The following is an 18,454-nucleotide window of genomic DNA, read 5'->3' as shown; positions in this document are numbered from 1 at the left end:
TCTGTACTCTAGATATCCATTTCATTCCATAAAATCTGGTTCCAAGACATTTTTAGTGTCTTTCCCTTTATTTCGGACCATTAATTGGCTATCCAGTAAACTACATCTTTTGTCACAGTTTTTCTTTTTTAGAAATTTTTTGATGGTTCTTTCATCTTCTGTCATTTGTACAGGCGTCTAAAGCAAATGATGACAATGCCCCCCCCCCCACATTTTTTTTTCTTTTTTTTTTTTTGGGCTAGGTCCATAGGCTAAACCCATCATGTTAGGAGGTAAGAACAGTGCACAAATGCTGCCACACTGTAACTCTTCCTCATCAGGGAGTGAACAAGCATGTCAAGCATTAAGATTGCTTTGGAAGGCCAGTATCTTTTGATCTCTGGAACAAAATCTTCAAAATGCAGCTGGTTATTGTTAAAGTCGTGTTGGTCAGCAATACGAGGGGGGACCCAAAAATAACCAGAATTTCTTTCTAGAAAGCATATACTTAATTGTTTTCAAATACAACCTGAATCTCCTTCGAAGTACTCTCCATTAGCATTAATACACTTGTCCAAACGTTCATTCCAGTGTTCGAAGCACCTTTTAAATTCGTCCTGTTTGATACCTGCTAGCACTTTTATGACATTGCATTTTATGTCTTTCACATTCGCAAAACGCTTCCCTCTCAAGTCTCTTTTCATCCTCGGGAATAGGAAGAAGTCCGTGGGTGCTAAATCCTGTGAATAGGGCGCGTGGGTCAAGGTGGTAGTCTTCGTTGAGGCCAAAAACTGGCGAACGCTGAGAGCCGTGTGCGTGGGAGCGTTGTCGTGATGCAGGAACCACACGTCAGAATCCCACAAAACTGGACGTTTTCGCGACAAACTTCTGCGAAGCCGTTTCACAACCTCCAAATAAAATTTTTGGTTTACTGTCTGGTTTTCAGGGACAAATTCAGAGTGTACGATCCCTTTGATGTAAAAAAAAAATAAAGAGATCAACATTGTTTTCACATTCCATTTCACATTTCACTTTTTGAGCTTTTTTTGGTCGAGGTGAGCCAGGTGACTTCCACTGTGATGACTGTTGTTTACTTTCTGGATCGTTCCCATAGCACCATGACTCATCACCTGTAATGATTTTGTTTAAAAAATGTGGATCATCTTTGAACGCGTCCTTCATTTCGATACAGGCTTGAACGTGACGATCCCTTTTAATCTCTGGTAAGAAGCTTCGGCACAAATTTTGCTGCCTCTCTTCGCATCCCCAAATCGATGGTCAAGATGTACTGGACTGAGCTCCAGGACAACCCGGATAAGTTCTCGAGTTGGTCAATTGTCCTGCGTCGATCTTCACTGATGAGATCATGGATTTTATCGATGTTGTCTTTGCTTCGAGCAGTTGAAGGTCGACCAGAACGGGGCTGATCTTCAACCACCATTTCTCCCTTTTTAAACCGAGAAAAACATTCGTACACTTGCATTTTATTAAGAGCATGGTCTTTGTAGGCTGTCTGAATCATGGCAACAGTTTCTGCTGCGTTCTTGCCGAGAAAGAAACAAAACTTCACTGCCGCACGTTGTTCGTAAGAACTAGCCATTTCCTCGTGTCACGTCTGCACTGTACGCACACTCAAAGAACTGCCAAAGAAACCATGCTTCTCACTGTTGGGTGATGCCGTGTGGCAGAATGACTCAGCAGAGCTCCTACTACAACCCTCTGGCGGCACAACCTGCTACTAAAAGTACACGATGTGCAGCATTACAATTACGGTTACTTTTAGGTCACCCCTCGTACTTGCACCTAATGTTGACACAGTCAATTTACCCTGCATTAAGAAGGCGTAGTTGCTGATATGGGTGTTGGAGTGCTGTTCCTTTTCTAATGTTGTATGTGCTGCCCTTGCGAGCAAGGTACTTGTTACTTGATTGATGCAAGTGCTCCTGTGTTGAGATTGCTCCCACTATGCTGGATTGCCTCTGTTTCTCCATCACTCTGTTTCGAGAATGTATTTACCATTTCATGTCTCTGTTTGACATTATTTGAGTGTCACACATTTGTGTATTTTAAAATTTCCTTTCATTTCAATTTGTCCCTGATCTGTATTGGAAGTTGGTGCTTCCCTGACTGACGTAGCGACTATAAAATTGTCTACAGCTGTGGTAAGCAAATGCTAGAGGCTCAGTGAATTTTGGCTCTTTGCACAATTGGTTTCCATTACTCTGATGAGATTTACCCTTTCAGGAAAATTAATATTTATTGTTTAAAAAAAACGATTAAGACAGTAGTTGTCTGAGCGCTAGCCCTCAGGATTTGCCTGTTACCTTCTAGGCCACTTCAGTTAATGTGACTGAGGGTTGTGTGTGACTATTACATTAAATCGTTATATTTTATTGTCAGATTAATCAGTTAATCATTAATAATTCATTTGTAAATTGCTGGTTGTTACATATAAGGTTTGATTGGCCTGAGCATTTTCATATTTTCTATTATTATTATGCATGACTTATATTTTTGCTTGTTTTCTCTCAGCCTTCTGAGCCTTTGTAGGCGCTGCTCCAGGATCATATTTTGTTACCTGCCAGTCCACTGGGCATAGCTGGTCCGTGTCGTCTGTATACATGCATGCGGGTGGCGTGCTGCTTCCCATCTTACTGCAGCATCTGAGACATTATGGCTCCCTGGTTTGCTACAGCACCCTTTATAAGTCGAGTTTCTACCTCACAGCAATCGGGCATTAATTTACCCAGTAGTGCCCATTGCTTTCCATCTTATTAAAACTTGGGCTGCTCCTTCTGTTGTTTCCCCGTCTGAAGTTTGGCTTTTTTAACATAAAAAGTCTTAATGTTGATGTAATGCTCAGTTGTGAAATGGTATTTTATTATTTTTCCATACCAGTATCTTCAATATGCCAAAGAGCCTTCCCTTATTGATTAAAAATGTTTTTGAAATTATGCCATTCACTTTGACTAGGGTTATAAGGAATTTATCTTTTTTATTATTTATACTGAACCTACTTTGTGTTGTTTAGCCGTAAATCTGAATTGAAGAGTTTCCATTTTTAACATACAAGAGCAATGCTCTATTTTTATGCTTGAAAAGATGGAATAAGAGAATTCAGTGGAACAACATTACGAAAAGGATAGTTGCTACTCACCACATAGTGGAGATGCTGAGTCACAGATAGGCACAACAAAAAGACTGTCACAAAATAAGTGTTTGGCCCACAAGGTTTTTGTCAGTAGTGTGGATTCAGCTGAGACTGCAGTCATATGTGTGTGTGTGTGTGTGTGTGTGTGTGTGTGTGTGTGTGTGCAATCTATTTTTGACAAAGGTCTTGTGGGCCAAAAGCTTATTTTGTGACAGTCTTTTTGTTGTGCCAATCTGTGACTCAGCATCTCCTCTACATGGTGAGTAGCAAATATCCTTTTCATAACATTTTTACAGTGCATCCTGGATTTTCCGTAGTTAAAATTCAGTGAAATGTGTTTTGGTCAGGTAGCTGAATTATAAGATTTATCAGTGCAATAAAATATTGCTGAACTTTTGTGAATGGCCTGCACCTTCCCATGCTGGTTAGTTGTTCCTTTATCCTAAGGTGTCCACTGATATTTTAGTGTTAGCCTCAGAGTGTGGTTGTCCTCCGAGAAGTCATTTGTTACTACCTTCTATATTGTGCCTAATACAATGCGTTACAATTGTTCCAGATTTGAGTTGGCATTATGGAGAGCAGGGCTTGTGTTGGGTTATCTTATTTTTGGTGCATGTGGATTGCTATGAATTACTGCTAAGGAAACAAGAGTCGGCAGGGGTGTTCCCATAACTTGAGATTCATTTGCATACCATTTGGTCCAGACCACTTAATGTCATGGCAGACACTATTGGCAATTTCTACCTGTTTGTCTGCCTTACAAGAAGTTGATTGAAATCTTAAGTTTCCCAGAGACAGCAACACCATCTATAAACAGTTGCTTAGGATACAAGCTGAACTTTGCCAGGTAGCATCTGGCTGCTTGTTGCTACTGCTGATACAGCTAACAGCCACACTTCAAGTAGCCAGAAGTGGGAGAAAGTACTGCTTAACTGCACATGCGTGTGAGCCCGCGAGCAACTCCTCAAACAAACTTAATGTAAACAGTTGTGGACATAACACTCGTCAGCCGCAGTTCACTGTTATGAAGTATTCCACAGTCTCCATCCTAAAGCCTGTTTCATCTATTATTTCTAGCCAAAATCAGAAAAATTTAATTGAAGACTAAAACAATGAAAAATTTCCTGAATTCTAAAACATTCCCGGTTTTTTCCCAGATGAAAAAATTCCTGGGTTTTTCCAGATTTCCCGGAGCATATACACCCTGCAAGAGCACTAACTGACTTTTCCTGTTAGGCGCTTGCAGCGGAGAAGAAGGGGGGAGGGATGTCTTTGTATTTAGTGAGGAAGATTGAGCTGTGTAGGCTCATTCCATGTTTTTACATTCTTGCCTACTGAAGCGTAAATTGCTGGTTGTTACATATAAGGTTTGATTGGCCTGAGCATTTTCATGTTTTCTATTATTATTATGCATGACTTATATTTTTGCTTGTTTTCTCTCAGTCTTCTGAGCCTTTGGTTGCAGTTCCTTTGGCAGCTTGTTGATTACATTGGTGGTCAGTCAGTCATAGTCAGGGCAAAAGAGAGACAGTGGCACATGTGACGTATGGCGGGTTGTGCATGGAGGTTACGGGCGCAGGTTGTCTAAGTGGCTGGTTGTCACCAAAGTTGTGTTGGACAGCAATACTTGGGCCTAATATCGATGCACCTGATTTCCCTGCATTAAGGAAGCATAGTTGCTTATATGAGTGTTGGAGTGCTGTTCATTTTCTAATGCTGTTTGTGCTGCCCTTGTGAGCAAGGTACTCATTACTGATTGCTGCATGTGCTCCCATGTTGAAGGTGCTCCCACTAAACTGGATTGCCATCACACTGTTTCAAGAAATGAATTTATCTTTTCATGCCTCTGTTTGAGATCATTTGAGTGCCACATTTGTGTGTTTTAAAATTCCCTTTAATGGCTAAAATGGTTCAAATGGCTCTGAGCACTATGGGACTCAACTGCTGAGGTCATTAGTCCCCTAGAACTTAGAACTAGTTAAACCTAACTAACCTAAGGACATCACAAACATCCATGCCCGAGGCAGGATTCGAACCTGCGACCGTAGCGGTCTTGCGGTTCCAGACTGCAGCGCCTTTAACCGCACGGCCACTTCGGCCGGCTAAAATTCCCTTTAATTACAATTAGTTCAATGCCTGCTTATTTGTTAGTTGCATCTGAAACTAAATGTCTTATGTTCTAGGCCCCCATATGTGTTAGTGACCACTGGGGTCAAAATTGAGTCTGATTTGTATTGGAAGTTATTGCTTCACTGACTGATGCAGTGGCTGTAAAATTTCCTACAGCTGGGGTAAGCAAATGCTAGCGGCTCAGTGAATCTTGGCTCTTTGCGCAATTGGGTTCCATTACTCTGGTGAGATTTACCCTTTCAGGAAAATTAATATTTATTGTTTCAAATATGATTAAGATTTTAGTTGTTTGAGTGTAGTGCCTAGGACTTGCCTGTTACCTTCTAAGCTACTTTCAACAGTTGATCTGACTGAGAGTTGTGTGTCATTCACATTAAATTATTGTATTTTATTGTAAGATTATCTGGTTAATCATTAATAATTCTTTTGTAAAATTCTGGTTGATACACGTAAGGTTTGGTTGGGGCTACACTCATGCTGAGCTTTCTGGGCATTTTCATATTTTCCAGGGTTATTATGCATGATGTTTTTGTTTGTTTTCTCTCTGCCTTCCAAGCTGTTCATAGCATTCGGAGGCACTGCTCCAGGGTCTTATTAGGTACTTGCCACTTCACTGGGCATAGCATGTCCGCATCAGCTGTGTACATGTGCATGGGCTGCGCACCGCTTCCTGTCTCACCATACCTCTGAGACATTATGGCCTCCGGGTTTGCTACGGCAACCTTTATAAGTTGAGTTTCTATCTTGTAGAAATCAGACGTTAATTAAATCAGTAGTGCCCATTATTTTCCATCTTATTCGGACTTGTCCTGCTCCACCTGTCCCTTCTGTGGTTTCCCTGTCTGAAGTTTGGCTTTTTCAACGTAACAGTCTTATCGCTGGAGTAATACTCAGTTGTGAAATGGTATTTTATTATTTTTCCACGCCAGTGGTTCATGGTGTGGGTTCCTGTAGTCATGTCCTAGTTCATGAACCACGGGCAACGTATGAGTGGCCAAGTAAGTGGTCCCGACAGTCAGGATACCAGTTACTTTGGAATAAGGCTGGGCATCTCGGACATATTCTGAGTCGTGGTCACATTTTTGCTCATACGGCAAAGACTACCAAATCCACTGGTTAGTCCCTCAACCGTTAGGGGTAAAACTCAATGGGACTCAGGGCAAGTAAGGCTAGCAACCTGCTTCCCTGGTACTTTAAATATGATGCTGGCAACAATCAGAGCAAAATGCCTCGGACCATTGGAGGTGACGGAGTCCCACCTCTGACAAACAAGGGACTCCTAAGATACGACTTGGCAAACAAATGGTAATGAGATGGGGAGCTATTAATATCAATGGGGGCCACTCTGGGAAGAAGGTAGAGCTGGCAGAGGCTGCAAATAAGATGGGGCTGGACGTTTTAGCTGTTAGTGACACTCGGGTAAGGGGTGAGAAAGAAGAGGAAGTGGGAGAAGACAAGGTCTACCTGTCAGGAGTCAAAGCAGGAATAGCACAATGGGGTTTAGGGCTTTACATCAGGAAAGAAATGGAACCCAGCGTAGTTGCAATAAGGTATGTAAATGAACGACTGATGTGGATAGATTTGACAGTGTCTAGCAAGAAAATTAGGATTGTGTCAGTATATTCACATTGTGAAGGGACAGATCAAGAGAAGATGGATAGTTTTTATGAGGCACTCAGTGATGTAGTTGTTAGAGTAAAGGACAAGGACAGTGTTCTGCTCATGGATGATTTTAATGACAGGATTGGAAATCGAACAGAAGGGTATGAAAAGGATATGGGTAAATTTGGAGAGGATATGGAGGCCAACAGGAACGGGAAACAACTCTTGGATTTCTGTGCCAGTATGGGCTTAGTAATCACAAACTCCTTTTTTAAACATAAGAACACTCACCGGTATACTTGGGAAGGCAGGGGAACCAGATCTGTCATTGACTATATAATAACAGATCAGGAATTCAGGAAGGCTGTGAGGGACACGTGTATTCAGGGGATCCTTTGATGACACTGATCATTATTTTTATCTGCAGTGAAATTGGGATTGTGAGGCCGAAAGTGCAGGAGGTCAGGTCCACATGTAGGTGGATAAGAGTGGAGAAACTTAAGGATAAGGAAATCAGGCACAAGTACATAACAGTGATCTCAGAAAGGTACCAGTTAGTTGAATGTAGTCAATTACAGTCATTGGAAAAGGAATGGACAAGGTACAGGGACACAGTACTAGAAGTGGCTACAGAATCTCTTGGAACAGTAGTGTGTAAAAGTAGGATGAAGCAAACAGCTTGGTGGAATGACACAGTCAAGGCAGCCTGTAAAAGGAAAAAGAAGGTGTATCAGAAATGGCTACATACTAGAACTCAGGTAGACAGAGAAAGTTAAGTGGAGGAAAGAAACAAAGCCAAACAGATAATTGCAGCATCCAAGAAGAAATCTTGGGAAGACTTTGGAAACAGGTTGGAGACTATGGGTCAAGCTGCTGGAAAACCATTCTGGAGTGAAATTAGCAGTCTTCGAAAGGGAGGTAAGAAGGAAATGACAAGTATTTTGGACAGGTCAGGAAGACTGCTGGTGAATCCTGTGGATTCCTTGGGCAGATGGAGGGAATATTTTGAAGATTTGCTCAATGCAGGTGAAAATACGATCAGTAATGTTTCAGATTTCGAGGTACAATGGAATGGGAATGATGATGGAAATAGGATCACATTTGAGGAAGTGGAGAAAATGGTCAATAGATTACAGTGCAATAAAGCAGCTGGTGTGGATGAAATTAAGTCAGAACTCATCAAATACAGTGGAATGTCAGGTCTTAAATGGCTACACAGGATAACTGAAATGGCCTGGGAGTCGGGACAGGTCTCATCAGACTGGACAAAAGCAGTAATCACACCAATCTTTAAACATGGTAACAGAAAAGATTGTAACAACTACAGAGGTATCTCTTTAATCAGCGTTGTGGGTAAAATCTTCTCAGGTATTGTTGAAAGGAAAGTGCAGGTATTAGTTGAGGACCAATTGGATGAAAATCAGTGTGGGTTTAGGCCTCTTACAGGTTGTCAGGACCAGATATTTAGCTCACAGCAAATAATGGAGAAGTGTTATGAGTGGAACAGGGCATTGTATCTATGCTTTATAGATCTAGAAAAGGCATATGACTGGGTTCCTAGGAGGAAGTTATTGTCTGTTCTACGAGATTATGGAATAGGAGGCAAACTTTTGCAAGCAATTAAAGGTCTTTATATGGATAGTCAGGCAGCAGTTAGAGTTGACGGTAAATTGAGTTCATGGTTCAGAGTAGTTTCAGGGGTAAGACAAGGCTGCAACCTATCTCCACTGTTGTTCATATTATTAATGGATCATATGTTGAAAACAATAGACTGGCTGGGTGAGATTAAGATATGTGAACACAAAATAAGCAGTCTTGCATATGCGGATAAACTTAGTTGTGATGGCAGATTCGATTGAAAGTTTGCAAAGTAATATTTCAGAGCTAGATCAAAAATGTAAGGACTATGGTATGAAGATTAGCATCTCCAAAACGAAAGTAATGGCAGTGGGAAAGAAATATAAATGGATTGAGTGCCAAATAGGAGGAACAAAGTTAGAACAGGTGGACGGTTTCAAGTACTTAGGATGCATATTCTCACAAGATGGCAACATAGTGAAAGAACTGGAAGCGAGGTGTAGCAAAGCTAATTCAGTGAGCACTCAGCTACGATCTACTTTCTTTTGCAAGAAGGAAGTCAGTACCAACACTAAGTTATCTGTGCACCGTTCAATCTTTCGAACAACTTTGTTGTATGGGAGCGAAAGCTGGGTGGATTCAGGTTACCTTATCAACAAGGTTGAGGTTACGGATATGAAAGTAGCTAGGATGATTGCAGGTACTAGTAGATGGGAACAATGGCAGGAAATCAAAGAAAAACTGGGAATGAACTCTATAGATGTAGCAGTCAGGGCGAACAGGCTTAGATGGTGGGGTCATGTTACATGCATGGGAGAAGCAAGGTTACCCAAGAGACTCATGGGTTCAGCAGTAGAGGGTAGGAGGAGTCGTGGCAGACCAAGGAGAAGGTACCTGGATTCGGTTAAGAATGATTTTGACGTAATAGGTTTAACATCAGAAGAGGCACCAATGTTAGCACTGAACAGGGGATCATGGAGGAATTTTATAAGGGGCTATGCTCCAGACTGAACGCTGAAAGGCATAATCAGTCTTAAATGATGATGATGATGATAATGAGTATATTGACTATGCCAAAGAGCCTTCCCTGATTGATTAAATATGTTTTCAAAATTACGTGATTCACTTTGGCTAGGGTTAAGTGAAATTTATCTTTTTTATTATTTATATTGAACCAATTGTGTTGTTTACCTGTAAATCTGAATTAAAGAGTTTCCATTTTTAATGTAGTTGAACAATGCTCTATATTTATGGTGGTAAGATGGAATAAGAGAATTCAGTGGGAATGTATTTTGGTCAGGCAGCTGAATTATAATATTTATCTGTGCAATAAAATATTGTTGAACTTTTACGAATAACAAATGACTTGTGATATGTAGTCTGCACCTTCCCAGGCCAGTTTAGTTGTTCCTTTATCCTGAAGCGTCCACTGATATTTCAGGGATTGTGAGTATTCATTGCAATTAGAGGCAGTGAGTACGGGAACTGTGTCCAATCACTAACTCTAGATACTACTCATAATCCCATCTATATACTCTGCCAAATAGGTAAGGGCGCCTAAATGACTAACAATTGGATATAATAGCATCTCTTCCTTGTGAATTATGGGCGAACCATACTCTCTCAGCAGATTGGCAGCACCGGGCTGCAATTTCCTAATATTATCTGTAAACAATGAGATCTTTTTCAGGACTCAAAATGTCTTCTGTTTTATCATTTCTATTACTGGCATAGACCAGCTAAGAAAGGAGGACCATGGCATTCCTCTTGTCTGTGGGTAAAACTACTAAATCTTTATTTTTTCTGATAGAATGAATAGCTGCCCCTTCAGCAGAAAATATATCATTCTTTGGTGGCCTGATGCAGCATATAACACATGCCTTTCCTGATTTTTTATGCTTCATCCTATGGGAGACAGATCACTGTATAGTGTTATGGTTAAAGTCCAGAGAACAACTTCAGGCAACTGAATAACATCACTTTCCTATATTTTAAATGATTTAAGCAGTTGGGCCAGGAAAGTTGTCAGGAGACATGAATTTTAGGTGTTCCACATTTAATTGGTGTTCAGAGAGGCATCTCATGGCAATGATGGAAGCTACAAGCTCTCATGCCACCTGGCCCAACCTGACTCAGTGTATTTATTAGTAAAAACTGTATCAAAACGTGTACAGTCATTCAGAAGGTTAGCCTTCAAATACAGATGAAAAACATAGTGGGAGGCTTTATGAAATGTACAGAAGAAGAAAATATGCATGTATGTGTAGATTCTGGTAACAATAGTTTTGTATATCTCAGTGGCATAGTGCAAGTTTTTCAATTAAATGCCACTTCACATCTATATTGGTCAACACTGACCTGATCCATGAAGATGTGCAGCCAGCACAAAATGTGCAAACCCCAGAATTGTAAATAGATCATACAACTGTGATGATGGTGTCTCAGCATGAGTGGAGAACCATCATCACTGCAGAGAGTGGTGAAGATAAAATAAGCACTCTCAATAGTGCAGGAATAACCCGCTGTGAATTATGTCATTCACCACTAAATGCGAATGGTCCTGTTTACATAGCAGTGGCTCACTTTGAATTCTTCTCAGTTCAGCCAATATGCACGAAATGTTTATAAATTATATACATAAACCTTACTCAAACAATCAGTCTACTCATCAGCAAAAACATGAAAATCATTACAGTAGTTCCTGAGGTTACTCTGTATGCATCGACAGTAACATATAGAAGACTTCAATTTATGTAAGTAGAGATTATATCCACTTATGATATTATTTTGTGAGACAAATGCATGGTATCTTTGAGCTAAATTAGCTTTAATGTAAGTGTACTTCTCACTTCCCGCCTTTTTATTTACGTTAATGCCATCTAGTATTGAACAAGTTTGGAAGTTTCTTCGAAGTATTATGAAAATTTTTGGTACAAACTCAATGTAAACAGGAAATCAGCACAAACTGAAACATATTAATATAACCCTTATAATGTACTACATATTAATGTACATATAACACACCTTTAGCAGTTTCTCCACCTCCTGGCAGTGACTGTCATCGGAACCTCCACTAGAAGTCTCAGAAAGTTCCCGCTGGTGGCCTGTTTATCATTAAAAGTGTTATCTTTTTTGCACACAAGAGCAATATATATGATGGTCTTAAGGAAAGGAAACAAAAGCTAAGTCAGACCACTAACACTACAAACAAAGGCTTTTTAGCAAGCGTTCAAAAGCTTTTGTAGTCATCTTGGTAAGATTTGTGGAATTTATCACACTTATTATCTGGAATAATATACATTAATTGAAACAGCTGAAAACAATGCTCATCCAACAAAAACTAATGACTTTACTAAAATAATACCATACATATAGAAATCTCTGTCTGTCTGACACACACACACACACACACACACACACACACACACACACACACACACACACACACATATACATATAACACCTTAAGGTAGACCTGGAGCTAATGACTTTACTAAAATAATACCATACATATAGAAATCTCTGTCTGTCTGACACACACACACACACACACACACACACACACACACACACATATATACATATAACACCTTAAGGTAGACCTGGAGTATGTACTACAGATGACTAATAATACTGCTCACCTTTTGTTTTTGGAATTACTGAAAACTTGCTCTCTGACCCATGTGAACTCGAACATTCATGTTCAGCAACTGCTAGGGCTAGTTTTCCTCTTGTGGCTCGCTGTAACAATTTTGCTGGACTATGACGGGAGTGTGTGCTGCTGCTGTCTCCATTTGGACTATGTAACAAATAAGAGTACTGTCAGCATAAACTTGATTACTCACTTATGGATGATATTTCAACACATCACAAAAAAGAACAAAAGTTATTACCACACATGACATAAGTAATATTTTATCACACTGTTTATGGGATTTACTATTTGAAAAATACTTTATTAAGAGTTACATTTGGTACAGGATGAGGGAGGCACAAATAAGTAATTTTTTTTCCCTATTTTCATGAGCTGGATGCCAAATATTAACACTGTCGTCCAAATGTAACCACTTACCAGCTACACAGTGACAACTCTATAATAGCAAAATCTGCAGTTAATCTAGATCACGCCATGACACATTGGCTCAGAACAGACTGCGTAACTAATTTTAAAACATGTGGTAGTAGGAGGTCACAATGAGAATAAAGTGGGAGATGATTTACAATAGATTCACATTAGAAAAAGTTTATAAACCTCTATAATACCATGTACCTCAGATAATGTGCTTCTGTACATAATCATACCTTATTTATCAGATTATAAAATGACATTGAATATAAATTCCCTATTCTGAAGAGGCTTCTTGAGAACATTCTTATTGTAAGCAAATTCTAATGAATTAATTGATTTATGACATCTTAATATTCACCAAAAAGTTAGCACTACTTATCGTAAACTTATTTCAGTTATTGGTTACCTAAATTATGACGATAGTGGGAAAAAATAAAATAAGTAACATTAACCGAACTTTCCATCAGTGCTTGAGAGAACTTGACAATAATAGCAAAAAGGAAACACTTTTCTGACATTCTACAATTGTAATTAATGTCATCACAAACAAGTTTCTGACTCATTAGGCCATCATCAAGTGCCAACTGAATGTCGCAATTACAGATTTAATAACAGGCAACTTACTGAGCTACTAGTGATACAAATAAAGATTGTTTGAAAAGATAAGTATACATTTTCATATTATAAAGGAAATTGTTATATTTTAAAAACGGATAATACCATTGATTTTTACTATTGCAACCTAACATTTTCATAAATGAAACTTATTTAATGAGGGAGTATTGTGTTTAGGCTTCCAAAAACTAACTGTGTTGCCTGTGTATCGACCAAGTATTTCCAGTAGTGTCATCTTTGTTTTTCTTAACAGTGTGTAAAGTGTCACAATGTACATCATGTGGATGGTTTTCAGCTAAAAGACATTCCACAGATGTCAAATCTGCCTTTTGGATTCACTACAGACGTCTTAAGCAAGCTCACTCACTATAGGTCTTTACTTTGTTTATAAATAAGATATATTCTCTGAATACAATGGAAAATCCAGGATGGAATGTAACAATATTAGAGAAGGAAAGTTGCTACTCACCATATAGCAGAGATGCTCAGTTGCGATAGGCACAACAAAAGATTCACACAATTGTAGCTTTCGGCCATTAAGGCCTTTGTCAGCGACAGACACAAGTACACACACACTCATGCAAACGCAACTTGCACACACGTCTGCAGTCTCTGACAACTGAAACTATTGTGTGTGTGTGTGTGTGTGTGTGTGTGTGTGTGTGTGTATTGCTGACAAAAGCCTTAATGGCCAAAAGCTTTCTGTTGTGCCTATCGTGACTCAGCATCTCTGCTGTATGGTGAGTAGCAACTTTTCTTCTCTAATACTGATATATTATGTAAATACTTTTGATAAAGTTTACTCACCTAGAAATAATTTCTATATCAGATGAAGTTGTGGTTTCAAGTTCATCTCCAGATGTATGGCCACTTGTCTGCTCTGACTCTACTTTCACAAGATCAGATCTGCTGAAAATGATGATATGAATTATATTTTATAAAGATGCAAAGGTCATTAACTATGAGCCAAGATCCAAAGTAATACAGTGTAACAGAGTGATGTCCTCAACTTCGAAATGAGGGTTAAGAGGTCTTAAACTCAAACACTGTAGTCAGATCAGTTCAGGAAAATAAAATCAAACTATTAAAATGTTCATGAAGCAAATATTTATCGAGGCACAGATTGATACATGAGCTTACTAAATTGCCAGTCCTTATTTTACAAACTCACATCCCACATGACCTGTTCTATTCATGACTAAATCTACATACTGATGAGCCAAAACATAATGACCACCTGCTTAATTAGTCCATTGTTCTGCAGACTTGGTAACAATTCAGCAGCAGTGCTGCAGGGCGTGGATTGTACAAGTCCTTGGTATGTTTCCAGAGGTGTGTGGCACCAGATGTCTACAAACAAGTCATCCAATTCCCATAAATTATGGGCCAGTGGTAGTGTACTAGATACATTCCATCTGGTGCCTGGTAGTGTACCAGATACATTCCATCTGGTGCCTCATAGTTTACCAGTTACATACATACATACATACATACATACATACATTTAAAAAGAAAGATGATGAGACTTACCAAACAAAAGCGCTGGCAGGTCGATAGACACACAAACAAACACAAATATACACACAAAATTCAAGCTTTCGCAACAAACTGTTGCCTCATCAGGAAAGAGGGAAGGAGAGGGAAAGACGAAAGGATGTGGGTTTTAAGGGAGAGGGTAAGGAGTCATTCCAATCCCGGGAGCGGAAAGACTTACCTTAGGGGGAAAAAAGGACAGGTATACACTCGCACACACACACATATCCATCCACACATACAGACACAAGCAGACATATTGTGTCTGTATGTGTGGATGGATATGTGTGTGTGTGCGAGTGTATACCTGTCCTTTTTTCCCCCTAAGGTAAGTCTTTCCGCTCCCGGGATTGGAATGACTCCTTACCCTCTCCCTTAAAACCCACATCCTTTCGTCTTTCCCTCTCCTTCCCTCTTTCCTGATGAGGCAACAGTTTGTTGCGAAAGCTTGAATTTTGTGTGTATATTTGTGTTTGTTTGTGTGTCTATCGACCTGCCAGCGCTTTTGTTTGGTAAGTCTCATCATCTTTCTTTTTAGATATATTTTTTTCACGTGGAATGTTTCCCTCTGTTATATACATACATACATTCATTCATTCATTACATTACATTACATTACATTACATTACATTACATTACATACAAACAGATGACAATGATGATGATGATGACTTCTAAGGTTTGTTTACAATATTCTCCAAAAACACACATATATCAGTTTTTTTTACATTTTTACACAATAATCAAATTTAAATTCTATCACTGTGCTTACTAGTGCATTACTTTAGTCTCATTGTGAGCAGAATACGTCACAGCCAACATCACGCAACGTTCATACTTCAACAGTCTCTGATATGCACAGTAGCTTGCTGTATGCCAGTCTTTCCTCAGTACAGTATGCAACCCTTTCATACTTTGTCACAAGTGGTTAAACGTTTGGCTTGATGCATCAAGATCATCAATAGAAGAGGAAATTACACATTGTAACACAGAAATAGCAAGGTAAATATATAACATATAGTACAATAAACACACACAAAATAAATGTTGCTTATACTTGCAATATATATAATGACATTAATTTAATGATTTTTAATATCTTTGCAGATTGATCATCATGTGCAGTGTTTGCTAAGTGTCCAGACACACTTAAAATCGTTCTAAGGTTAGTGTTTCTGAAATTAACTGTTTATTCGACATCATTGTTAAGAGTGTCTTTTCTCATAATCCATATTCATTCCATGCTTTACATACATTGTTTTTTTTTTCTTCTTCATTGCTCCTTTTTTCACAGAGTGATACAATTTCTGCGACTACTGTTCTTTTTGGACGCTGTACTAGGCAGGTGGGTTGCCATCGCGTTGCTGAGAACATTTCACCCTCCAATTCCCACACTACTTTTCACACCCATAGTATTCACTCGTTTATATTTGCTTTTGCAACTTGCCGTAGCCCTGCACATGTTTCACTGTACACTACATTGAACTTCAATGTTCGAATTTATCACAGTTTATGGTATCTTAAAACATTCCCATCATTATTTATACAATTTTGTTCATTGTTTTTTATCATTCTAAACACTCTACTATACATTTGTTTATGCAGCAATTCTATGTTTCTTTTATGTCACCATATAATTTCTTCTTCTTTTTTTTTTTTTTTAATTACTAGTGAAGCCTGAAAGGGAAGATTAGGCACAGCACAAGCCACACAACAACAAGGGAGCTCATGCGCATATCTATGAATCAAATACTACAGTTTAAGTAAGAATTAAAATTACTCTAAATTGGGATACAGGATACAATACTTGATGTATTTGTGGACCCTAATCTGTTTTCAAATTTTGTGTAATGATTTTGTACTTCTACATCACTTGTCTGCTTCCTTTGACATTTTACATTATATTCTGAAAGTATGTGGTTTCAGCCTGTGTTTTGAAACGTAGTTCATTTCTAGGTATGATTTCTGTTTGTACTCAGTCTTCGGCCATAACTGTTACACTGTAAATTCCTGAGTGAGTGGCATAACCTTCATTATGCAGCATAATAAATTAAATAAATCGTTTAACATAAGGACATCATTTAAATCATAATAAAGTTTTCTTCTTCAGCATCCCTTCTTTCTTCTTAGCTGCTGACCTAAAATAAAATATCTTAGACAATTTTGTATATTTGTAAGCTGTAGACACGGTGGTGTGCTTTACATTTGTGGTTTGTGATTCACTTACCTGCATGTCTCTTTAATGACTTTGTTTATGCTTTTATATGAAACTGATGTGAATCTCTATGATGGTATAATCCAACTATTTTATTTGTTCTAGGATTCTGTAAAAAATACAAACCAGCTTGTGGAATGCAAGCAGTTATGTATGGACTTTCACAAAGGAGTGCCCAGTTAGTGTTAAGTCGCTTCAATGGACAAGATTTTGTGTGGATATTCAAAAGTAGCTGCACACCTATTGTAAATTTCTGAGTCTGTTTTATAGTTTCGTCCAATTCATGTTTTCTGATTCTGGCATTATTTGCTAGAATAATCAATACATCTCGTATCTTGTTGTCATAGGATTCCAGATGTCCAAGGATCTTCGGAGGGGGATCACAAAAGTCTTTACTTTCCTTTACATCTAACATCATCTTTAGGTGTAGAGTCATATACTGGCAAATATTGTAAACTCCCTCGAAAAGAGACAAATAGTTCACCCACTTGGAATGATTTCGTGACATGTAAGATCACATAAAATAGTTTAGTTTCCTGAAGACCCTTTCACATTGATTAGACTGAGGGCTGAATCCTGAGATAAGGACAATTTTGATGTCATTATTTTCCAAAATCTACCTCCACTTATAACTGTCCGAGAGGATGGCGACAGGTTTGCGGATGCTAGGTATATAATCTCTTCTTACCCGTTTAATGATTGTGTTGGCTATTGTGCATTTTATGGTATACAGTTTCAAATATTTTAAGAAAAGGTCATACAGAGTGAGTACATACTTGACACCGCCTCTACGTCTAGGATACTGTCCACCTATGTCTGTTGCTACAATTTCTTTAAGTTTACTGAGAATAATCGGATTCTCAGAATTTTCCTTTTGACAAATAGTACATGTTTTGAAAATTTTGTGAATTTTCCTACACACATTTGTGAAATAACAGAAAGTCTTTAGTTTCTGTATACATTTCTTTGTTCCATAGTGTCCCAAAGTAAAATATACATGCCAGATAAGATTTGCTTCTGATTCTTGTGGAGTATAGAAGGCTTGAAGAGGCCTGCACAAGATAGACTAGTGTAGCGAGCTGCATCAAACCAGTATGAAGACCGTAAAAAAATTTGTGTCGCACACATTTGGGTTTGAAGAAATTTTTATATATTTGCTAATATGTCATAAAGGATTTGACATTTTTTAAGCCTTGGGTTAATGGCCAAAAAATTTAATGTATAGGCTATCCAATAAGTGTGCTTGATGCACCGTGCGATACTGAAACAATTAGATAATTTACATTAGTCTGTTTAGACTTCTTCCATGTTCTAAATGGAATCAAACCATGGTAATGATGGAACTGATATTTAAATTTATAAGAATTTATCCACTGAGAAATGTGAATGCCAATGTGATGGTTAAGGAGCTGTAGTAGCCACCAGAAAGATCGCGGGAGGCGCACATTGGCACGGCGCGTCACGGGCGGTAGTTGCCGCAAGTAGAGTCCCGTCCACCAGAGGGCACGCGAGAATTCAGACGCGACCTCTGCCGGCGTAACAACAAGATCAACAACAACAACTCCAGCAGCACGGGCCGTGC

The 18,454-nt window shown here is 38.8% G+C and overlaps 1 protein-coding gene across 3 annotated transcripts in view; it reads right to left on the bottom strand.

Moving 5' to 3' along the window:
* LOC126251768 (TATA element modulatory factor) overlaps positions 1–18,454 on the bottom strand; it is a 181,768-nt gene that overhangs the window by 97,330 nt on the left and 65,984 nt on the right. For 2 of the 3 annotated variants that reach the window (XM_049952388.1, XM_049952389.1), the window contains exons 6-8: positions 13,932–14,033; positions 12,082–12,239; positions 11,465–11,544 (exon numbers count right to left, since the gene is read on the bottom strand). In XM_049952388.1, coding sequence (XP_049808345.1) covers positions 11,465–11,544; positions 12,082–12,239; positions 13,932–14,033 — 340 coding nt within the window. The remainder of the gene's footprint in view (positions 1–11,464; positions 11,545–12,081; positions 12,240–13,931; positions 14,034–18,454) is intronic. The other variant, XM_049952390.1, reaches the window with a different exon arrangement.

This window comes from Schistocerca nitens, chromosome 4 (assembly GCF_023898315.1).
Source record: "Schistocerca nitens isolate TAMUIC-IGC-003100 chromosome 4, iqSchNite1.1, whole genome shotgun sequence".
Taxonomy (NCBI): domain Eukaryota; kingdom Metazoa; phylum Arthropoda; class Insecta; order Orthoptera; family Acrididae; genus Schistocerca; species Schistocerca nitens.
This window is presented reverse-complemented; position numbering and strand designations above follow the sequence as displayed.